Raw genomic sequence first — 24491 nt, 5'->3', positions numbered from 1 at the left:
TCAGCCTCCCAGGTATATGTTCTTTATGCTATTGTGTAGGGTTTCCCCGCAGAAAATGTGTTAGTTAAGGTGTAACGTAACTTAACTTAGTGTTAGCCTACGTGTCGCCATACACATCAGCATAAATGCTCCTGATAAATTATGTTATTAAAGCATTAACATTCACAATCCACTGTTAATTTAACATAAAAGCACGCAGGCTGTGTGCATGGTTTGTCATGACTGAATGTGCGCAAATGCGCTCCATTAATAATTCCTAAAAAGCTGACATCCGTTCATCGCGATCTCATACATCTCCGTTATCATCAATGAAGCTGACTGCATAATGAATCTTTCATAATATCTTTTATAATCAGAGGATTTGCCAGCATGCAGAATTCAGCACTGAACAAAAAGTCAGTTTTGAGCGGTGAGGAGTTTCTATCTTAAATGCTTCTGATTGGCCATTGCGTTCAAGAAATCAACACATATGTCTGTGATTGGCTACATCGCTCAACGCTGCAAACATGTTACATATAGAAACTCTGGCCTGTAAATCGTTTCTATTTTGTTTTAGTTGTTCTTGTTTCTTTTCTGCAACAGATGAATAACAATTCATTAGTTTTTATATGTTTTATTCATCGATATTTCTATTTAATTGTTTTATTTTCCCGCAGCCGCACACACAGAGCATTATGCTACCGCCCGCACTCGGCCATAGACATTTTTGATACGTATCCTAGAGATAAAGACGAATGAATGATATTAAGAAGAGGATCTATGACATCTGGAAGCATCTCTTTCAGCAGCTTAGTCGGTATAGGGTCTACTGTACATACATGTTGTCGATTTAGATGACTTAACGAGTTTGCAAAATTCTTCCTCTCCTATAGCAACAAATTAATAAAAAATTTCCTCAGGTAGACTACAATGCACTCCCTGATGCGATACTGTAGTAGACGGTTGCGTAGTTATAATTTTGTCCCTGATATTATCGATCTTATAAGTGAAGAAGTTCATAAATTTATTACTGCTGTGTTTCTTGGAAACTTCTGGGTTTAAAGCTTTCTTTTTCGTTAGTTTAGCCACTGTTTCAAATAAATACCTAGGATTATGTTTATTTTCTTCTAATAGGGTTGAAAAATAAGCAGATCTAGCAGCTTTTAAGGCCTCTCTGTAAGCAATCGAGCTCTCTTTTCATGAAATCCGAAATACCTCTAGTTTTGTTTTCTTCCAGTTTCACTCTCTTTTTCTGGCTGCTCTCTTAAAGGCCTGAGTTGTACCACGGCGTTGGACTATTTTCTTTAATCTTCTTTTAAGCGCAGCGGAGCAACTGCGTCTAAAGTGCTGGAAAAGAGAGAGTTAAAAGTTTCTGTCGCAATATCGAGTTCTTCTTAGCTATCTGGGATGCTGAGATGATGAAACTGATTAGGAAGATTATTGATAAAGCAATCTTTAGTGGCAGAAGTTATAGGTCTAACACAGGGATGGGCAACTTCAGTCCTGGAGGGCCATTGTCCTACAGAGTTTAGCTTCAACCCTAATCAAACACACCTAAACAAGCTAATCAAGGTCTTCACGATTACTAGAAAGTTACAGGCAGGTGATTTTTTCAGGGTTGGAGCTAAACTCTGTAGGACAGTGGCCCTCCAGGACCGAAGTTGCCCATCCCTGGTCTAACATATTTATAACACAGAGTCGGCTTTGCAGCCTTGGCTAAATGAAGTTTACACAAGACTAGATAATGATCTGAGATGTCATCGCTCTGAATTTCAACGGCATCAACATCTATTCCATGTGATAATATTAGATCTAGAGTATGATTACGACATTGAGTGGGTCCTGACACGTGTTGTCTAACTCCAATTGAGTTTATAAAGTCTTTAAATGCCAATCCCAATGCATCTTTTCCGTTATCTACATGTATATTAAAATCACCAACAATTAGTACTTTATCTGCAGCCAGTACTAATTCTGATAGAAAGTCAGCAAATTCTTTGATAAAGTCTGTATAGTGCCCTGGTGGCCTGTATACAGTAGCCAGCAGAATTTTCAAACGTGATTTATCGTTTACACTATATATTTTTACATTAAGCACCAACACTTTAAAAGAAGTATATTTAAAAATAGATTTCTTAGAGGTTTTGAAAATATTACTATAAATTACAGCAACACCTCCCCTTTGCGTTTCAGACGAGGTTCATGTTTATAACCGTAATCTTGTGGGGTCGACTCATTTAAAGTAGGGATGCACGATATAGGATTTTGGCCGATATTCGATATGCCGATATTTTCAGACTAATTTTGCCCGATGCCGATACCGATACCGATATATGTGTGTTTTTTTTAAGTGCAAAAAAAGCTTATTAAAGCTTCTATTAAAGTTCTCAGTCAAGAGCAGTGAGTGATTTCCTCTTTGTGTTTTGTTGTTTTATTAACATTAACGAGATAGTTCTCCCCAAAATTTAAATTGTCATCATTTACTCTCTCAAGTTTCTTTCTTCTGTTGAAATTATAAAAGTTATTTGGAAGAATGTGGCTAACCAAACAGTTGCTGTACTTCAGTGACTTCCATAGTATATTTAAGCACAAGAAAGAAATGAATCCAGGTTTGGAACAACATTAGAGTGAGTAAATAATGACAGAATTTTTATTTCTGGGTGCATTATCTCTTTAAGGACAAGCGGCAGCATATTATACTGTCTCTTTAAGAACTGCACGCGACGCGTCTAATATACACGCATTTGACAAGCAGATTTTCTCTGTTTGCTTTCACTTTAGACATAACCAACTTTGTTTATGTAAACCGTGTGTGTATTTGACAGTATCAGCGCAATAAGACTCGAAAGATTAGTCCAGTATGCAGGCGCTGTGACAGGCTTTTAGTTCCTGTGAGCCTCGGGTGTAACGCGCTCAGAAAAGCGGATGTTAGAACAGCGCATCAGCACGTGAATGATATGTTTACCTAGCAAGACTTTGACGCACATGCAAATAATGAACTTTTGTGAATTGCGGTGTCCCGTGACCGTGAGTGTAACTCTACCTCTGCGTTTACATGTGATGTGATGTGAATGTACGTCGCGTTGTACAGTATGTTGAGATGAAGGCGCCAGAATTGAACTGATAGAATGCACGATACTATGATTTTTCTTCAAAAGCAGATCGTGGAGACATTTTAATCGTCCACGATCAAAAACCGTGAGACGCACCGCACACCCCTAGTTGGAAGTTTAAGTTGCTGGCGCTCATGCTTCGTTCACGGTCGTCACGTGCGCATAGGAAACACGCCACCCTATCGGCAAGACTCATCGGCAAAAATATTCATATCGGCCGATGCCGATGATGGTCATTTTAAGCTTTTATCGGCCGATACCGATGTTGTCCCGATATCATCGTGCATCCCTAATTTAAAGCAATAAAATCGTTTGGATTTGGCCACAAACACAGCACATCTAGGTTATGGTCTGTAATCATATCATTAACAATAAGTGCTTTTGAAGAGAGATCGAATATTCAGCAACCCGAGCTTTATCATTTGCTCATCTGTATTATATCTGTTTTTTATTTGTTAAACATCAATTAAATTTTTAACCGTAGATGGGTTTGGACGTTTTTTGGATTTCCAAATTCAGGGAACAGACACAGTCTAGGTGAAAGAGTCTCTATGTGATGGGATTTATCTGACCTGGGTGACGTGAGGCCGCTAGCAGACGGTCGGTTTAGCCAGTCTGTCTGCTTCCTGACCTGAGCCCCAGATTGTCATGTTTGAACTCTAAGACTATGAGCCAAATTACTAGAGAGAAGAGCAGCACCATCCCAGGAGGGATGAATACCATCTCTTTTCAACAGGTCAGGTCTGCCCCAAAAACTTTTCCAATTGTCAATAAATTATACATTATTTTGCGAACACCACTTAGACAGCCAGCCATTGAGTGATGACAATCTGCTAACTATCTCATCACTCCTGCACACAACTCTTTAACGTTAATATTAAACGTTAAACATCACACTAGCTGACTTGATTGTGGTCAGAAAAAAAAATTGGAAGCAGCTTTAGGGGCTCCCTGCAGTTTTCCACCAAAATAAAAGCTTGATGGTTTAACCTTTGAAAAAAAATACTATTGTCATTTTAAAGTTGTACTGTTAGATCTTTTTTTTTGAAATACTCGTTTTTTATTTGACAGTGAATTACAATAGTAATATTTTTATTTAGTAAAAACAAAAATAATAATATTGATATAAAAAAAAACACCTTTTAAAATTGTAATCACAATTTTTTAATTAAACACAATTGGATTTTCCCCCAAATTGTGCAGCCCTAATAGGTACAATATAATTAACATAAGTTGCACTAAACAAAATACAGAATGTCTTCCCTTTAACGCATTTATTGATGTACTGAACAATAAAAACAAAAATCCCAAATTATTTTAAACACAAAAGAACATGTACATCTTGTTTTATACTTATTTAAATATTTAACATAAAGATAGTCATTAGCACAAAGAAAACTGAAATGGTCAAACTAAAGATTCATGCATGTACATTATACAGTGGATTGCACCGCAGAAGCTCATGAGGAGAGATGGGAACACCAACATGGGAACGCTCTCCATCTCAGTATCATGGAGGCCACCATCCACATTATACACCAAAACAAACACACTTAACAGTCAGCTGTTATTCTAATTAAATCTTTAAATGTATATTTTAAACGTATGTTTTAAAAAGTAAACTTTTAAGAAAAGAAAAAAATACATGAAATATTTCCTGTCATTAAAGTAGAGTCATGTTTGCATGACGTTGCACGTCTTCACTCATTCAGGCCTTGTGTGTTTTGTTTGTCTTGAACGAGACCTGTAAAACTCGGTCCCCGAGCCGGTACCCATTCAAACTGGCGATTGCAACAGCAGCCTCGTCGTAATTTGTCATGGTCACAAAGCCAAATCCTTTGCACTTGTTTGTGTTGAAGTCTCGTATGACCTTTACGTTAGTCACAGCGCCAAATGGGCCAAACATCTGCCAGAGGACGTTCTCGTCGGCGTCTGGCGCCAGATTATACACAAAAATGCACCAGCCCGTACCAGCGTGACCCGGAAGATTGATGCCCGCCAGGCTGGTGACCCCATCAATGGACATGGGTGAGAATCTACTGCCAAAAACAAACAAAAACAGTATTTCAACTAAAATGAAGATCATTTTCTATGGTACAGTAGTACGCTGCCAAGAAGCTGTACTGTTCAGTAATGGGCAACATGTTCCTTTCTTTTAACATCTTTAAAAACAATTAGTATTTTTATTGTATTAGGATGCAGACAATGCAAATAAGATTTAATGCACAGAAGATCATCTATGAGACCTGAGCAAGCTCAGGCTGATCTGCAGCCAGTGACAGATTTGGTGATTATAAAAGGAGCATTAATGGATTTACTCACTATGCATTATTTATGTACAATTTGGATAGTTTAATAATTTTGTTACAAACCACAAATGTCTCTGAACAAACTACTTTAGCCAGATCAAACAGCGTTGACATTCTCAGCAGAAGTGATGTTGAAAACAAGAGAAGCCATTTGTTTATTAGGCTTTTCAATCCATAAATCTCCAGCGTGGACTTACTGAAGTAACATTAAAATCAAGACCGTGGTCTTTCGTGAGATATGTGGTACATTCATTAATTCAAATAATTTAATGCACAGCTAGCTGTGGATTATACCGCTTATACCATGTGGTCATTTGCCAGTGTTAATAACTTAAAGCTGTTATTGATGTTTGCAGCACAATATGACCAGAAGGTTAAAAATGACTTATTTTTGTCGGTTATGGCTCGTTAGCTCTAGCAGTCTGTCTGCTTTGAATCAGACACAGAGATAAAGTAGTGCGTAAGATTACATTTACTTCAATGAATGAAATATAGCATTTATTTTATAGCATTATTGATAGATGGATGATAGATAGAGAGAGAGAGAGGCGTGTGTGAATTAACTGTCTATTCAGCGTTTCTCTCTAACAATAATGTTTTTTAAGTAATTCAACTCACAGCTTCAATCTTACCCTCTCGTTGGTGAGAAATATAATTTAGCAATTCATTAGCTAAGCTATTTTATTAATAAAAGTCGCAGGGCAGTGTTGATATGTTTTTGTGCTGTTGTGTTGTTGTGTGAATGTTTCTGTGTGTGCGCAGCGCAATCTCAAAGTGACGTGTGTGTGTGCGCGTTTCAATGAAATCAGCGCATTAATATAGATCGGTGATTAAACTGACCTGTTCATTAAACGGTTTTATTGCACACCTTCCAGCCAATCAGAATTCCAAGTATTCAGACAGACCATGGTATACTATTAATATAGTCATGTATGTTGTATTAAATGTATTAATAGAATCATTTTTGTTATGCAGCTTTGCCAGTGTTTTTTTTTTTGTATTTGTTTTTATACTAAATGTTAAGGCTGTTTTTCTAAGTTCTGGCATGAAACTCTAGATGGCACAGGCTGATAGGTCCTTAACTCAATTTGGTAGAAATCGCATTGTCATCTACATAGTGCAGCTGATAGGTTGCTGTTGCATCAGCGGCCAATGAGGTGCGGCTAAACATTCAAATACTGGTGGTGTTGCTGTTAGCAGTCTGCTTTCAGAAAGCATCCGAAATCAACATCTAAGACACATGTGAGCGGTTGATTTCAGCTGCACACAGCGTCAGATCACGCTCGGTCTTTCTTTATCGTCTTACTCTCAACAGCTTTTCACTTATCAATAAGAGTATAAGGTTGTGTCAATGATACATACATTTATTTAATTATGATACTTGCTCCGGTGGTTGCTGGGTTTTTATCTCCATCGCCTTGCAACCTATTGTTAATAAGAACACGGTGCGCATTTCTAGAGCTAAGCCATTCGGCATGGTAGCCCAGGCACACATAATCATAGGCCACTAGTGTTAAGCCATTCTGCAAGGTAGCATAGGAACACATAGATATTAAAACATGCGGTCTCATGGCTCTCAAAAGAGAGGGGGGGAAAAAATTAAATTCATGTCTTGGCGGTAGATCTGTTTGTTTGGGGTGTGTGTTTTGTCCCATCTCGTCCCGCCTATGTTCATTCTATGTACAGATATGCATATCTGGCTATGCAGCAGCCTGTCCTCTCACTCAGCAGCAGGTGTGTATATGGTTGTATTGTTTATTTCTTAACCTGTGCAACTGTGCAGGGTGAAAAGTTGCTTTACAAACGTATAGCAATAGTCTCTTTCAGCTGTTGCACAACTGTGCTCCAAACTCAAAATCTAAAGCGACTGGGAAAAGCTGTGCAACTGTGCAGCTTTATTGGCATTGGCTGTACAGCCTTTAACTATCTGAAAAAATGTTTGTGTGGGGGAGGGCTCTGCACTTTTCTCATGTCTCACCTCCTGCTTGTCTTACATGCTCACAGGAATGTCTGTGAATGTATTGGCAGTAGCAAGTCTCGGTACTTGCTCTGCAGCAGCAGCAGATCTATTCCGCCAAGACCAAATACATGAATTAGTTCATGCGTTCATGACATCAAGGCTAGATTATTGTAATGCTCTACTGGATGGTTGCCCTGCACGCTTAATAAACAAACTACAGCTGGTTCAAAACGCAGCAGCTCGAGTTCTTACCAGAACCAGGAAGTATGACTATATTAGCCCGGTTCTGTCAACACTGCATTGGCTCCCTATTAAACATCGTATACATTTTAAAATATTGCTGATTACTTACAAAGCACTAAATGGTTTAGCTCTGCAGTACTTGAGCGAGCTCTTAACGCATTATAGTCCTTCACGTCTATTGCGATCTCAAAATTCCGGCCAGTTGATAATACCTAGAATATCAAAATCGACTGCTGGCGGTAGATCCTTTTCCTATTTAGCACCAAAACTCTGGAACAGTCTTCCTACCATTGTCCGGGAAGCAGACACACTCTGTCAGTTCAAAGCTAGACTAAAAATACATCTCTTTGACCTAGCATTCACATAATACATTATAGACTTCTATAATTCAATGTTAGGCTGCATAGATTAGGTCAGCCGGAACTGGGAACACTTCCCTTAAATCTTGATGTACTCGTTACATCATAAGAAGAATGGCATCTACACTAATATTAGTGTCTTTGTTTATCCCGAGGTTTTCCCGCAGCCTGCCGGATCCAGGCCGTATCCAGATCTGATGAAGGAGATTCGCCTGGACCCGATGACAATGCAGTGCTGAAGTGTCAACTATCCTCTCCCTATGGAGGATCCCTTTCCCACTCTACAGATAAAGCGTTGTTGAAAATCCGGTTCGCGTACCCCGAAGTGATAAAATAAAATTCTGTATCAAATTTATAGGCAAGACAAGTAGTTTGTTTAGGCATGGTTTGTTGGGAAATTACAAACCTGCGCATATATATTCAAACGAATATAACTATAGAATCAATTTTTAATGCGCATGTGAACGCCATCAGGTCACAGGTTCGCGTTTAAAGTCTGTTTAGAGAGAACGCCGTCGTCTTAGTGGCCCCTAATGTAATAACAAATCAAATGATAATTTTGCTGGAAGTGAATCAATCAAAACCAACTTTAGCTGGAAATAACATTATTCAAAATCGCTATAAAGCCAAAACAATCTCTGTTACCGTAAATTGTATGTTTATCTCTGTAAAGCTGCTTTGAAACAATCTCCATTGTTAAAAGTAGGGCTGCAACGATTAGTCGACGTTGTCGGCAACGTCGACAATAAAAATTTGTCGACAAATATCTTTGTTGTCGAGTAGTCGTTTGATCTCACGTGACCTAATGTAAGGGCCTGCAATATCGCGATTTGACCGCTACGGCGCTGTAGCGCTAGAGTGTAGTGCAGCCCTTACAAATGCTATTGCGGTAGAAGAAAACACAGCGCGAATTATGACAGTGCAAACGAATCCGAACTAGCAAGGTTTAGGTTTGGGAAAGTTTCACAAAACTTCAAATCAAGAATGCTGTCGTGTGCAATACATGCAAGGCGCAACTTGCTTTTCTCCCGTGAAAAAGCACAACATGCATGTTGGGGTGCAAGAGGAAACATCCCGGCAAAAGAGGAGCCGGTGAGAAGTGAGTGTTCTCCAGCTGGAGCTAACTAACCAGCGGCAAATCTCTCTTTATTAGAGAATGCAATACTACTAATAATAGTAATAATATTATCAATAGTAATATAATTACAGTAATGTGATGACTTATTTTGCATAGAATAAAGCTTGATCGAGCTTAGGAGTCAGGGCTGTTTTTATTATTGTAACACTATTAGTATATTAGGTATTATTATAGTCTTATCACTTGCCTGTATTTTGTTCAATAATCATGAAGACTTACAAAACGAGATGTTATATCTTTCCTATGATATAGGAAGAATATCATGGCAGTTACTTTATCATACTATAAATTAAAAGGTGAATGAGAACGTCTCTGTCAGCTCAATTGTCATGTAAAAAAAGATTGTAATTTTATACTTATAATAATTGTTTGCAGATTAATATTTTACCATTCTTTGTGTCCTGAAGTAAATGTCCCTTTTTCTGTTTCAGTTCTAAGAAAAGCAGTGGGCCTATTAAACAATGCTTAGAGAGCATTTGAGTGTGATTTGAGTTGGACCGAAATCTGAAAACTCAAAGTTCATTAAAACAACTATTTCAAAAGCTGAAGTGATTTTCTTTTTTTATATTATAGTTAGATAATATGTATAGAATATGTTAGATATGTATAACTCAATGTTTTAACTAATTGGAAAAGCTGAATAATCGTTCCAAACTTACTGATTAGTCTGCGAAATAATCGACGATTAGTCGATTAATCGTTCTAATAATCGTTAGATTAATCGATTATCAAAATAATCGTTTGTTGCAGCCCTAGTTAAAAGCGCTATATAAATGAAGATGACTTGACATGAACATTGCCATATCCATTACCATGCCAATCTCTCCAGAGAGTTGTCATGACAGAAATACTATAGTTTTATTTCTGAAAATGTACAATATTTTATCATCTGAAACTTTGCTGCAACTTATATTCCACAGTGGCTTAAAGAATGCAATTAATGTCAAGCAAGTAAAACATGCGCAAAGCACACATTTTCATTTGTGCTGAATGAGATAAGTATGTGAGCCCAAGTTTAATGCGCTATTCATTTCACAAACACAGGTAATTTTAAAGGACTTGTTGTGGAGAGGAGGGAATGTTTACAGTATTTATAATGGTTTATAAAGATTTAGTTTTCACCGGTATTCTACATTATTATATCCAGAAATAAATCAAATGTGCCGCATACAGCAATGCAACTTTTGAATTTTTTTCCTCTTAAAGCAACGTTGACGTTAACAATATGGTTTCTAACTTTTTTTTCTTCTGGAAAGTCACACTTGACTTTCCAGAAAAACAAAGTTAGAAACCATATTGTTACTTTTTGCCATGGTATAACCTGTGGTTATCATGATCTACAAATGTATATGATACTATAGGCTGAATCCCAATTCTCTGTCTTACCCCTTCCCCTTAATTTTGCACGTTCACGTGAGAGTAAGGGCTATCCCAATTCTCATTTTGATCTAGGGGTAGGGCTAAGGGGAAGGGGTATATACCCCTTGAAACCAAGAATTTTCGCGAGCTTACTTGAAACCAAGGGGTACCCAGAATGCACTGCGCAACCGGCAACAATTGCGGGCATATCATCCAGAGAGTCCCATAAATTTAAGTATTTTCGGCTTAAATGATTGATTAAAAATTAATGACAGTCTTGTTTTGTGTTCTACACAGTTATGTACATATATATTTGCAACTATGTTGTTTATTGAAACGTTTTTAACGTTTTTTAAAAATCGCTAGTTTGCTACGCTAGGCTATGCTAACGTTACATTGCTGATTTGCACAATCAGTCCCACATTTCGAGATCACCCAAAATGTCCGGGATTCCGCTTTTACTTTCTACAGTCGCCATTCATTATGTGTACATTATTTGACACTGACACATAGTTAAGTTACGTGCCAGCTTTTCAGGTGATGCATTCAGCTTCAAACGGATCCCGAACGAGACGAAAACACAGGAATATTAGCAATGCTAAAATGCACATCAACATATCACTTCTTTAGCGTTCATGTACGTCAGGAAAAAAACATCGTGTCGATTTATTTTAATTAATATGTGCGAGGGAGAGAGAGCAATACAGCGCTTAGTTTTGAGACGGTGAAAGGCAGAGAGAGTGCGCGCGCGTGCGCGACCGGGGCTCCCTCTCTCTCTCTCTGCTCGTTCAGGTAAACATGCGCCCTGTCACAAGCGCAGCAGTTCATCTAGATTTCTCTTCTCCCTTGATTTCTGCGATTTGTTGTAGACAATAAACACACTTGCAGACGGCATCTTGGAAGTTTGTGATAAACACTTGTCGCCCCTGGTGACACAGACGTCAGTTAATGACGATGTATGACGTAACCAAGTGGCGTCTCATTTCTTAGGGGTATGTTTTCACCCCTAGCGCTTACCACTCGGTTTCGAGGGACAAGGGCTAGGGGTAAGACGAAGGGCTAGGGGTAGGGGAAGGGGTAAGACAGAGAATTGGGATTCAGCCTTAGGCTCAATCCCAATTCACCCCTTGCCCCTACCCCTTGTTTTTGAGTGTACCCCTTGGCCCTTAAAACAGAGTTACAAGGGCCAAGGGGTTGAAATATTCCCCTACGAAATGGAACAACCCTTCATGACCCCGATACGTCATCAGTCGTCGGCGACATATTTCTCCATGACAACGACTGACAATGAGCGCCGCTGCTCTTAACTTTAAGGAAACATGATGATTATAACGTTCCTTCCTCGAAATGTATGTCTTTTCTGTTTCGGAAAGGTAATTTATTACACAATTTCTTAATTTAAATGACTATATTATTATTATAAGAGTAAATAAAGTGCATGGCGGTGTCATCTGGGGCTAAATTTAAATGTTTAACCGTTCGCGAAGCCATCTCGCGGTGATTCGCGATGCATTCAGCGAACTTTCTCGTAGCCCTCCGTTTGGAGTGTGCCTCTGAAAAATCTCCGTTTCGAGGGATATGTAGCCCTACCCCTTCGCCCTACCCCTCTATCTCAACAAGAATCGGGACACCCTACCCCTAGACGTGAACGCGCAAAACGGAGGGGTAGGGCCAAGGGGTGAATTGAGATTGAGCCTTAGTCTGGAGCCCTGCCACAGTAAAATCACTAAAACATTGCTTTAATATATTTCCCACAAGCAGCAGCACAAAGTAACATACCTCTTGACTCCATAAGCCATGTTGAGCAGATTATCCAGCCTGAAACACATGCACACACAAAAAATGAAATCACGCTGAGTTAAAGTCAGCACCAGTGCAGTGAACCTGAACCAGTGTGCGGGTACCTGAATCTCTGGGCCTGCTGCGCCAGCGGTCCTGGGTATCGTCTGTTGGGCGACTGGTACAGGTGAGACAGCAGCGCCTGGCTGCTTTTCTGGCTGGGGTTGTTGGCAAATTTCACTGTGATTGGCTCTGTGGCACCTGGTGGTTTCTGTCCATTCAGACCTTTAATGGCCTCCTCAGCCTCAACGCGCCGGTCAAATCGGATGAAGCCCACACCTCTGGACACGCCTGAACACCACAAAAAAGTACTGTAAATCTAGGACCTGTCCTGTGACAAACAAATTTGGTAAATTATAATTGCTGTACCATAGACTGAACGGAGAGAATTTGATTAACATGGAAACAGACACACCATGAAACATTGCAACTTAGCGATTCACTGATTTCGACAACTGAAAACATTTGTCTGAAATTTTCAGGTGGCGTTTAATTAGTGCTGCTTTTAAGATGCATGTGAACTGATAGACTCTTCCTCTTTACTTCCAGTTATAGCATGACAAACCTAAATGAACATTAAATGGTTGTTGAAAAAAAAACTGTACAAGTTACTACTTTCAACTGCGGAAAGACTTCAATAAAAACAGCTTGTAAACAATGTCACATAACGTTAAATTTACCTCAGGAAAGCCATTCAATGTCCATAGCTTAAAAAAAAAAAAAAAACTTTTAACCTGTTCTTCAATATTTAATGTATATTTGAATCTGCCCTGAAGAGTTATCAAATGTTTAAATTTCTACAACAATTTAAATAGTAGGGCTGGGTATCGTTAAATAAATAAATATACTGATACCTTGACTTCGATAAAGGTTCCTGAACGATACTTTTTCCGATACTAATTTTATGAAAATTAAATAAAATCCGTTTTAACAACATTACCTAAAAAAAACTTTGGTTTTAATCTTTCAGTTTTTTTTACTTTGTTACACTCATATTTTGAGTCTGTAAAAAAGCACAAAAGTTTTCTAATGTATTCTTTACTTCAATGAGCTCGTTGTTTCTGCCTTAACTTAATGCATTGTTTAACGATGAAACTGAATGAAAATTTTATTGAAATGCATTAATTGCAGTCACCTCTGATAACAGATCACTCTAAATTGTAATTTAGACATGCATTTTCTGTAAAGCTGCTTTGAAACGATATCCTATGTATTGTGAAAAATGTTATACAAGTAAATGTGAATTGAATTAAATATACACTGAATATATATGCCTCGTGCTCAGCACACAAAGCTTGCCGCAAAGCATTGGCAAAAGTAGCCTAATGATTATGAATGTGTCTGAAAAAAATAGCAAGGATACATTTGAATTGTTTAATAATAAACTAGTGTTTTCTGAGTGTGTGTTGGCTGCAAAGATGATGATGCCGACTCGTCATTCCTGCAGTATAGTGAACGCCTATAGAGAGCAATGTACCTTTTATTTGGATTACATAAACTATTTGTTTCGAATTGGTCTGTTTAAAAGTAGACATATTTTAAGCTTCTATAGGCCTATTTCTCATGTCTGTGAGGCAAGTATCCTATACGCGGAATTTCGGTTAATTTGTGACGCGCTCCAGTTCTTCTTGCAGTCGAAGCCGGAGCAACTTTCTGCTCTCAAGTTTATTCTGTGCGCTGTTAAGTGCTTCATCAGATTTGTCGTGTAGTCGTTCTTGGACGCAATTATCTTGTCGCAAATATTGGATCGAGTCTGGTGAAACGTAGCTGCACTTTTGATCTTTTCCACATATTTTCAATCTATGGGGTCTGGAACGCTTACACAGATCAATAACAGTGCGAGTCACGTCTCCCTGGGGTAACCACATAAACTAGTGTTTTTCCGCCAAAGCCAATCATGCTGCATGCTTATTTGCTCACTGGTGTTGGCGAGATTAACCCCTTAGGTATCAAAATTTGGTACCGAAAAACATGATGATACTATCGAGGCAATTCAGTGGGTTCCTAAAAAGTATCGAACTCGATACCCAGCCCTATTAAATAGAAACAATTATACCATTAAAAGTGTGTATATACAGTCGTGCCCAGAATTAATCATACCCCTGGTAAATATGATAAAAAATGGCTATAAAAAATAAATCTGCATCGTTTATCGCCGATCCAAGCCTGCTGTTCGCGCTCACCTTATCACAACTTATAGCTCGTTCATATCTCACCAGCGCACTTGGATCGGCGTTCGTAGATCGACTGGTAAAGGCTGTATTTCAAAGATGGCTCCTGCCTGTATACGCGAAGTTGACTGTATGTTTAAAATATCTTCTTATTAAACTGTCTGTACACTTACAAAGTTCTCAATGCTTCGGTTTGAAGGTAGGGACCCTCATTATGCTACCGTGTTAGTGTGGGGCTATTTTGAGCCTTGTTAGTGGTATTAACAAGCGATTTTTATTTGTCATTACACTATGCCCAATATACTAGCGTTATACTAGCTTTATAGGCTAAACTGTTTGTAGAGATAAAACTATTTACATTCGATAATCATGAAAACAAATCTCAGATAACGGTTGACTAGGTAACAATGTGTAATTAGACCAAAGGTTCATTTTGCGCCGGAGTTCTCCTTTAATGGACGGTGAGGATGAAAGTTTGAGTGGCCAAAGACTCTCCAACGATCACAGATGGAGAATTGCAGAGATTAGTTGGGTCTTGGGGTCAGAAAGCCTATTAAAAAAAAAAATCAAACAACCCCTACATCACCACATGTTGTTTGGGAGGGTTTTAAGAAAAATGCTCCTCGCTCATCCAAATACAAACTCCAGCATATTCAGTGGTCAGATACGACTGGATCTTCAAACGGCACAGGGTTCTGTGGTCAGATGAAACTAAAAAAAGAGCTTTTTGGCAGCAAACACACTAGATGGGTTTGGTGCACACAAAGATAAAAAGTATCCCATGTGTACAATTTAATATACCGTTGGATCTTTAATGTTGTGGGCATATTTTTCTGCTGGAGGTCCTGGACTTCTTGTTCAGATACATGGCATCGTGGATTCTATCACATATCAACAGATAAAAAATCAAAACCTGACGCCTTCTGATAGAAATCTTATAATGGGCCGTGGTTGGATCTTCCATCAGGACAACGATCCAAAACAAACATCAAAATCAACACAAAAATGTGTCAATGAGCACAAAATGAAGCTTCTGCCATGACCGTCCCAGTTCCCTGACCTGATGGGTGGCTGAACTGAAGAGAAGAAGCACAAACATGGATCTGGGAATCTGAAGGATCTGGAGAGATTCTGTATGCAGGAATGGTCTCTGATCTCTTGTCAGGTGTTCTCCAAACTCATCAGGCATTATAGGAGAAGACTCAGAGCAGTTATCTTGGCAAAAGGAGATTGCAAAAAGGTATTTAATAAAAGGGTATGAATAATTGTGGCCAACGTGTTTTGGAGAAAAACATTTATTTTATAATGTGATTTCCCCCCCACTTTCAAATCTTTTACTTCAATGAAAGGTTAGGATTTTGCCAATTTTTTTTAATGAAAGATCAAAAGGCTAAACGATGCAGATTTATTTTTTATAGCCATTTTTTATCATATTTACCAGGGGTATGAATAATTTTGGGCACGACTGTATATATATATATATATTAGGGGTGTCATGATTCTCCAAATCTTCGATTTTCGATTCTAAGGTCACGGTTCGATTCGATTCTCGATTTTTACATTTTTTTTTTTTAAAGCACAGGTTGCTATGACATTTTTAGACTAGACTTTTATGCAATATAATATCTGACCTTTGTTTGCAATGTACCACACTACATTGTCAAATTTAAAACATTTATTAACAACAAAGTGCTTATAATATAATATAATAACTTTAGTCAATTGGAAACTTAAGCAAAATAACCTGCCATCTAGTTTCTTTTTTGTAACTGCAGTGTTCTTCACAGAAGATGACATTCAAGTTCACATCTATGTTTTTGTGGTGCCTGCGGAGATGCCCTGCCATGTTAGTCGTGCTGCCAGTGGAAGAATATGGTACACGTCGCACATAGCAGAGCTTGCAAACTGTGGCTTTTTTGAAGCGGGAACGTTGAACGCGAACGCTGTCAACATAACTCACTGGAAATCCAAAATACTTCCACACCGCGACTTCAATGAAATAGTAGACGATTCAAGTTCTGTCGATGGGTCTCCTGCATCTGCAGTTGCCATGCTATCTTTTGACTGGCTGTAGCTGAGTTAGAGGAGGTTGACTCACAGCACTTCAACACGCGTTTTTTTTTCGCTTGGCACGCCGACCCGACCTGACATGGCAGCATCGACGATTCCATTTTTTAATTCGAAGTTCGAGATTGTGACTTAATTTCAGTCGATTTCGATTTTAAAATCAAAATCGTGACACCCTTAATATATATATATATATATATATATATATATATATATATATATAGAGAGAGAGAGAGAGAGAGAGAGAGAGAGATTTTGCAGATTTATGTGCAATTTAAATACTTATATACAACTCCGTTTTCGACTAAATGAAAACATCTAGGTTACTGGTGTATATTTCAGGTTTGTTCTGAGGAGACAAGACGGCATCTCAACCCCTCAGTGGCAGCTCAAGTTGTGTCAGGAGGGACAACATCTGTTTCCTTTTTAAGGGAACGAGGGTTACATTGAGAAGTTCCATTTCTGTCGATCACTTTCGAAGTTGTATCAAAATACAGAATAGGGGTTCTCTGCGTGCCTACCGCAAGTGCAGCTACACTAACTCGCAACTCGCCCAGGGCAATGGGGACTACCAAGGGGACCTCCTCACCTCTAGGGGGAGGTCACTCAAGCTGTAGGCCTTTGGTGACCATATTTTTTTTATTTTATGGCCGAGTAAACCTGGTTGTTAACGTTAGGAAGCGCTTTCGTTCTCACTGAGAAAGGAAAACTACAGAGACCACATCTATGGACTAGAGGAGAGTACTACATAGGGAAGAGTCCCTGTGGTGGGCTCGCCCTGACGAGGGGGATTACCAGCTTCACAGCGACTATTGACAGAGCTAGCTCCATCCAGGGGGAGGGTACTGGGTTCACAGAGAGGGAAACTGAAAGAATACATCGTAACACTGTTAAGGAACCACCACATACGGAGCACTAGCCAGATTACAATGGTTCACCTAAAAAGTGGCATACCACGAGTAATGGGCCTGGTAGTGAGTTCTCATCTACTGCAATAGTGCTGAATGATGGAGATGGGTGGCCTAGGGCATGGGTCGGCAACAGGCGGCCCAAAACTGGCCCGCCAGCAATAATATCTGGCCCGTTCCCGCAGCCAGATTATTTTGATAGTGGCTGGTTCCGAAATAGATCTGTCATGACAGCAACAGTTACTCACAATCACTTCGTCTTTAGTGATTTTGCCTTCAAAATAAAAGTACCAGATTATTATTTATTTATTTATTTAAATTATTTTAGCAATGTTTTATTTTGAGATGAATTGAGAGCTTTTAATCTGTGGATCGCTAGACACACCTCTAAAATAGTCGTCATGAAATGTCTATATTCTTTGCAAACAGCGACAACGTCTTTGCAGATAAGACACACCGGCTTTGCATTCACAAAAAATTAGGTAGGATGAACGGTTGTCTTTCCATTCTTCTTTGCATGCCCTATTTTCAAGGTCAATTTTCCCCTTTAGACTCTTAGATAGTGCCATTTTCTCTCACCAGCTAGCTTAAATGTTAACATCCCTCTGCACACGACGTAACAGCGTACCTCCAGCACAACAATTTAAAAAAATGCAGTTTAGTAGATGAGGATGCCAAGGAATAATTCTAAGTGTAAAAGTAGGCTACGTTGAATACTTATTACAATAAGTTAGGCTCCATTGTGTGACAAGCAAATTAAAATGATACACATTTATTATTCACAATATGGAAAGAGGAAATAAAACAGTTCGCAAAGAGCATGACTCAAACATGCCATTAATGGGCTTATTCAAGTCCTCTTATTTTTTGGGGTTATTTTTATCCATTCTGCATCTCCCACATGTGTGTTTTGGCAAGGCGGTCTGTGTTGCAAGATGCCGCAATATATTGGGAGACATGTGGGTACGACATGATTTTGACCACTTCATTAAGTTTTATTTTGTAGAAAGCATTTCTTTAAAGTGAATTTCGTTTTGTATAAATTGTATCTTAATTTTAATCAATGTTTCATCAACCAATTACCTGGGATTTAATAAATAAGAAGCTAATATAGCAGACAATATAATCAGGACATGGAGGCGCCGGCGAGATTGCGTTGCTCATGAACTGGAGCTTGTCTCATAAATAAAACGAAACTCAGCGTATAAGCTGCCTCAGAGACACGAGAAATATATTATTTTTTAAAGTTTATATATATATATGTATATATATATAGACAGCTTAAAATGTCTACTTTCAAACAAAACGATTCAAAACAAAAAGTAGTAATCCGTATTAAATGTGCATTTCTCTAGGCGAGTTCACTATGCGGTCACTATTGCAGCCTACACTGGCACAGAAAACACTAGTTTATTAACCCTCTGGGGTCCGCGGTCGCGCCGGCGATACCAGCTTGCTTTTTTTCTTATCAGTGCAAAAGAGACTCTAAATACTATGTTGATTTTTATCTTACATATAAGTGTTGTACATCATTAGATCCTGTTAAAGCTGCTGTCCGTAACTTTTTTGGGTTAAAAATTATCCAAAATAATAATAATTAAAAAAAACATAACCAGCCAGTGTTCAAAAATATCTGCTTGCTTTTGCCCGATTCAAAACGGTTAGCTTGTAATAATGATTTTAATTCCAGTGGTACTGGTGGATTTCCGCGGGAAATTCGAGCATGTCTTTGCGTCATTACGTCACATCTGTACACATAAAGAAGGCGTCCCGGCTAGTCGGCTATATTGCGTGAGGATGTTGGAGGTGGACATTTTTAGCCTTTTCTCACAGCACTTTAAATAATTAAACTTATGGCGGATCCAGAAAGGTTCAAACGACAATCACCAGTGACAACTGGACATTCACCACTTGTAAAACCCCAAATAATTCGGACTTCGGAGTGGGTAGAGAAAAAAAGAGACTGCAACTGGCCCACGCGAAAACAAGGATAAACATCGGTTCAAAACAGACGCAGAGACAGCTTTTTTTCTTTTAGGACAGGTAAGACATTTCAATAGTTCAATCGTGTAGCACACTTGTTCGCTTAATTCACACAGTTACGGAGTTTCCTTTGTTGTCTTTATTCGTTTTGCTATTATGGTTAATATTTTGTGCAAGCTATGAGAGGGAGCAAATTACCTCTACTCCAAGCAAACCAAACCGGCCTCCTCCGAAATTATATATAGTTTTAAATATGCGTCGGATTACAGATACGTGTTTTTTTTCTTTTCTTTTTTCTCAAAGAAAACCAGTAAAGAAACATTAATTTATTGGTATGACAATTAGAAATTAGACTGCACAGAAATCAAAACTGAACTACAGGGTAATCATAATACACATTAAATGTAGTCACAATGCTGATGTTGATAATTTGAGAACAACGTATAATTTGAAAGGTTTGACGCGATCGTTATATTTAATCAGCACGATTTACTGCAAGGCTTTCCCCCCTTAGTTGATGTGGATGTTACTTACTTGTTCAGATGACATTTTCCGATGAAAATTGGTATGTTGTCATGGTCATACTGTAGGCCTACTTCCAAAAGTAGAATGTGTGATTCTGAATGCCAGTATCCACACTGTCGCGGTGACTGACAGACTCGCAGTCTCAAAACATTGTGTTCATCCGCGCTGTTTCATGCCGATGTACAACTCACGCAAAGTTAATAATTCCGCGAATAACTGCAATTACAGATTTCAAACAGAGATGGCAACAAAGAGGAAAAATGCCGGACTGCAGCTTTAAAGGTATTGTAGGTAAGATTTTTATAAAAACTTTAGTTTAAACTTTCTATATTTATCAATGCATAATTAAAATGTAAGTACTCTGATAAAAAGAGTATACAAATCGAGTGACTCTAGACCGTTTAATCTGCACTAAATACAGCTCATTATTTCCAGCCGGGACGAAACAAAGGATTGGCTTAGGCGACTGTCACTCTCTCGCAACCATGGCAACCACCCTTTTGCCACACAGGAACTGCCCACTTGCGCGTACCCGTTTGATTTGAGGAATTCAAGAGGCACGGAACCTAGGAATAGCAAAACAATGGCAGAGAAAGACCAATCAAAATTCACATATGCAGTTTGCGAAGGCAAACCAGGCAAGAAAAGGAAGACCGTAACGTTACTATAAGTAACCCCGACCCCGGATCTGTCCTCGAGCTGACGATGCGGTAGGCTACTTGTCTCTGGAGTGTAACGTTAGTCCTCATCAGAGTCAACAAAGGAAACTCTTACATGCAGAACACCATATGACGTTATGTTATGAATCTTACACTAAATTCATCTTCATCACAGTGTAAATGATGGCAATGGAAAAACGTGTATAAACCGTTTTATTTGCACAAACGCGTTTCGGCGCGTGCCTTCTGAAGAAGTTTATGCATAGTGCGGCCTCTTTCCTGTTTATATATTCTAATCATCAGGCCAGCACTCTTAAAGTTTAAGTGCAATCATTGAGTGAAGCCTGCTCCTATCTCCATTCATTAATGGAAAAACGTGTATCATGCAACCTGTTTTTAGCTTTGCCTTATAGATAACTAGCTCGTTAGCGAATCAATAAATATATATTTTAAACTTTACCAATATCAATATGCTAGCTTGATAGTGAGTACTAAAATACATCTTATTTGTTTATCTTCATAATGATAAAGTTAGATTTTTTTTATTACATGTGATTCTGACATGATGTCACGTATGCACTGCGCTCCGTCCTCTCCGCTCGTCTTCAGCTCAGCGGTCGGAGTCGCGAGTTCATGTGTTTTGGGGGCGTGACTTTGGAAGGAGCCCAGAAGGGAGGGGGTGGAGTAAATGGAAATAATGAGCTGCCTTTAAAACAGTCGTGAGAGGTCTACAGACACTCGATTTTTATACTTTCTTTTTCAGAGTACCGTATTTTCCGCACTATAAGGCGCACTTAAAAGCCTTTAATTTTCTCAAAAAACGACAGTGCGCCTTATAATCCGGAGCGCCTTATATATGGATCAATTGGTTAATAACGCTCCGCGTTATTAAATTCGCCCGCGAACTCGCGCTCGTGTCCATCTTATGGCCGCTATGTCAGACTGTCACACGGCCAGTTCAACCTCGTATAAATCAGGTTATGTGTGTAAGTCACTCAAGAGCACTCACTCTTACTAAACAGACACACGAACAGACACACTGTCCCCGGCGCTGCTCGCAATGTATGTCGCGAGCCCTCTGAACATTTGAGTGATCTGATAGTAAGCGCGCTTGCTCGTGAGCGAGCTCGCGACATACATTCACAATCTGACCGGTATGAGTGCTTAGATACGGCGGCTCGCTGACAGCGATGGCACGCTGTTTCATATATGACGCCCCGGTTACCTTGAACGGGGAACGTTTTCTGAGAGCTTTGTAGCGAGTGCGCGGCGCCGGAGGCGAGGCGTTTATTAATAAGCGTGAGCGCGCTGGGGCGGGCACGCAACTTACATTCGCAGCCTCGCGCTCGTGTCCATCTTATGGCCGCTCTGTCGTATAAATCAGGTTATGTGTGCAAGTCGCGTGCCCGCTCACGAGCGCTCACTCTTAGGCTACTAACAGACACACGAACAGACACACTGTCCCCGGCGCTGCTCGCGCCACAGAATGTTCATAAAGCGCTCCCCGTTCACAGTAACCGGGTCGTCTCATTCAAAACAGCCAGCTGTTGCTGTCAGCGAGCCGCCGCACATGAATACTCATATGAGTCAGGCTGCGAATGTAAGTTACGTGCCCGCCCCAGCGCGCTCACGCTTATTAATAAACGCCTCGGCTCCGGCGCCGCGCACTCGCTACAAAGCTCTCAGAAAACGTTCCCCGTTCAAGGTAACCGGGGCGTCATATATGAAACAGCGTGCCATCGCTGTCAGCGAGCCGCCGTATCTAAGCACTCATACCGGTCAGATTGTGAAAGTATGTCGCGAGCTCGCTCACGAGCAAGCGCGCTTACTATCAGATCACTCAAATGTTCAGAGGGCTCGCGACATACATTCGATATATATGTCGTACATATATTCCCTTTAGCACATCTAGTGGATGCATAACGCAAACCCAGTCAAACGTTTGACTGCAGTATCTTATGCGCCTTATAATTCGGTGCGCCCTATATATGAATTTTTTTCTAAAATAGGTCATTCATTGAAGGTGCGCCTTATAATCCGGTGCGCCTTATAGTGCGGAAAATACGGTACTTACATTTTAATTATGCATTGATATATACAGAAAGTTGAAAAAAAAAGTTTTTTTATAAAAATCCTACCTACAATACCTTTAAGTGTCTATTTTTTTTTGTGGATACTCACAATAAAAACAAAGTGTTCTACTTTTTGTCAAATAAAGAAAAATAAATTTTGCGTTCTCTCTGTCAGTGAAGTTCATTCTGAAACGCGTCCGAAAATTAACTGTAACTAAGTAAATACTTGTCACACAGGCACGAACGATTTTTCGTTATGAAGCTGAAATTCTCTTCTTTTAAATCAAGTAATTTATATAAAAAACAAATATTCTCAGTTTATGTAATCTGTATGAAAAGAGAGATATTTCAGTCTTTTTCCTTTCAGCTAATTATAGCGTATGACGTGTTAATGTGACCACGCCCACTGAGAGCGCGCGCTATACAAACGCAAATGTTGAGGCAAGCCATGCCAACGCCCACATCAGCTGTATACAACGTCCAAAAAGTTACCTCAGAAGTGCTGGTAGTTTCATTTCGAGGAGCACGGATCCAGCTGATGAAGTAAGTTTATTCTTAAGTGCTTTGTTCTAATCGCGTTATTGAATAGTGTCTGTAAACTGCACAAAGACGGTTTAAATATGAATTGCGTGTCTGTGTGTGAATGAATGAATGGCACAGACGCGCACGCGATGTTGTTTACTACAGATGTACATCGCATTTGTGCGTTCATTCACTCTCGCTCCTACATTAGTAAACGTTATTTTTACATGAACACATCCAAACTATATTGCTATAGCCTACTGAGATTTGTTCTAATAGTGTGTCTGTTATGACAACATTTCGTTGACTAGTTTTGCATAGATTATAAAGTTTTTACTCTAAAATAGACATCAAATAAGCTTTTGTTAGACAGTTTCTGCTCACACAAAAATAAACTAATCAACTGTTATAGTGTTTGTTCCAATGCAAGCTAGGCTATATCAAAATAATGAATCCTTAACTTTGAAATATGTATGATAAAATGTATTGGCCTACTTTAAAAAATAATACTTTATAAGAGATTTATGGAAAAAGACAATTGTGACCCGTTACAGAAACCAGGGACACAAGTCGGCAGCACAACTTGCGAGCAAAATGAGAAACAAGCGTTTTTTTCCAAAATTTGTGATTTCCGCTTTTTTGCAGAATCTGTTAGTTGAGATCACGAAGAAGCCTCTCCATGTTTGAGATAGCAGTATTGTTATATTTAAAAGCTTACATTTTGAGGTTGAAATCGGCTTTTTTTTTGGAGATTCTAGCACGCAGTAGGGGCGTGGCGTGTTATTGTCTGTGTGTATTTCCATACTGAATAAGCCGGCACTTTTGTCCCCGCCCTCCAAGTGAACCGCATGGCTACTTATTATGCTGCTCTGGTCGGCTCTATCTGATTTCAAAATTCAATGAAGATGGACGCCGCAAAGATTGTCGCAGACGAGCTGAACCGTGGCAGTTACACCGAAAATGTTTTCGCCGCACTTCGTGGGCTCGGGAAACTGAACCGGAGGTATGGGCGCGGCGCGCGCGCCCTCGGTGCTTGAACACGGCGGCTCGGCTCGCTGACAGCGGTGACTGGCTGTTTCATATGTGACGTACCGATTGCTTTGAATGGGGAACGTTTTGTGAACTGAACAGACTTAATGGACTGGCAACAATCTCCATAGAAAATGAACTGGCACAGAGAATCGAAATAGAGAATGCAGTTAAGACCTTTGCTGTGATCGTAAGTTAAGCTTCATTTGCTCTTTAGTCGTTATTTAAGATGCTGAACCTGCTGATGATATAATGT

General features: G+C 39.4%; 1 protein-coding gene across 1 annotated transcript in view; it reads right to left on the bottom strand.

Annotated features, from left to right (window-relative positions):
• Nucleotides 1-4328: 4328 nt before the first annotated feature.
• Nucleotides 4329-24491, bottom strand: part of elavl2 (ELAV like neuron-specific RNA binding protein 2) — a 54714-nt gene continuing 34551 nt past the window's right edge. Inside the window, exons 6-8 of the mRNA XM_056267862.1 lie at nucleotides 12365-12590; nucleotides 12240-12278; nucleotides 4329-5131 (exon numbers count right to left, since the gene is read on the bottom strand). Coding sequence (XP_056123837.1) covers nucleotides 4801-5131; nucleotides 12240-12278; nucleotides 12365-12590 — 596 coding nt within the window. The 3' untranslated portion in view covers nucleotides 4329-4800. The remainder of the gene's footprint in view (nucleotides 5132-12239; nucleotides 12279-12364; nucleotides 12591-24491) is intronic.

This window comes from Rhinichthys klamathensis, unplaced genomic scaffold (assembly GCF_029890125.1).
Source record: "Rhinichthys klamathensis goyatoka isolate OS25496 unplaced genomic scaffold, OSU_Roscu_1.1 h1tg000264l_1, whole genome shotgun sequence".
In the NCBI taxonomy this organism is placed as follows: domain Eukaryota; kingdom Metazoa; phylum Chordata; class Actinopteri; order Cypriniformes; family Leuciscidae; genus Rhinichthys; species Rhinichthys klamathensis.
This window is presented reverse-complemented; position numbering and strand designations above follow the sequence as displayed.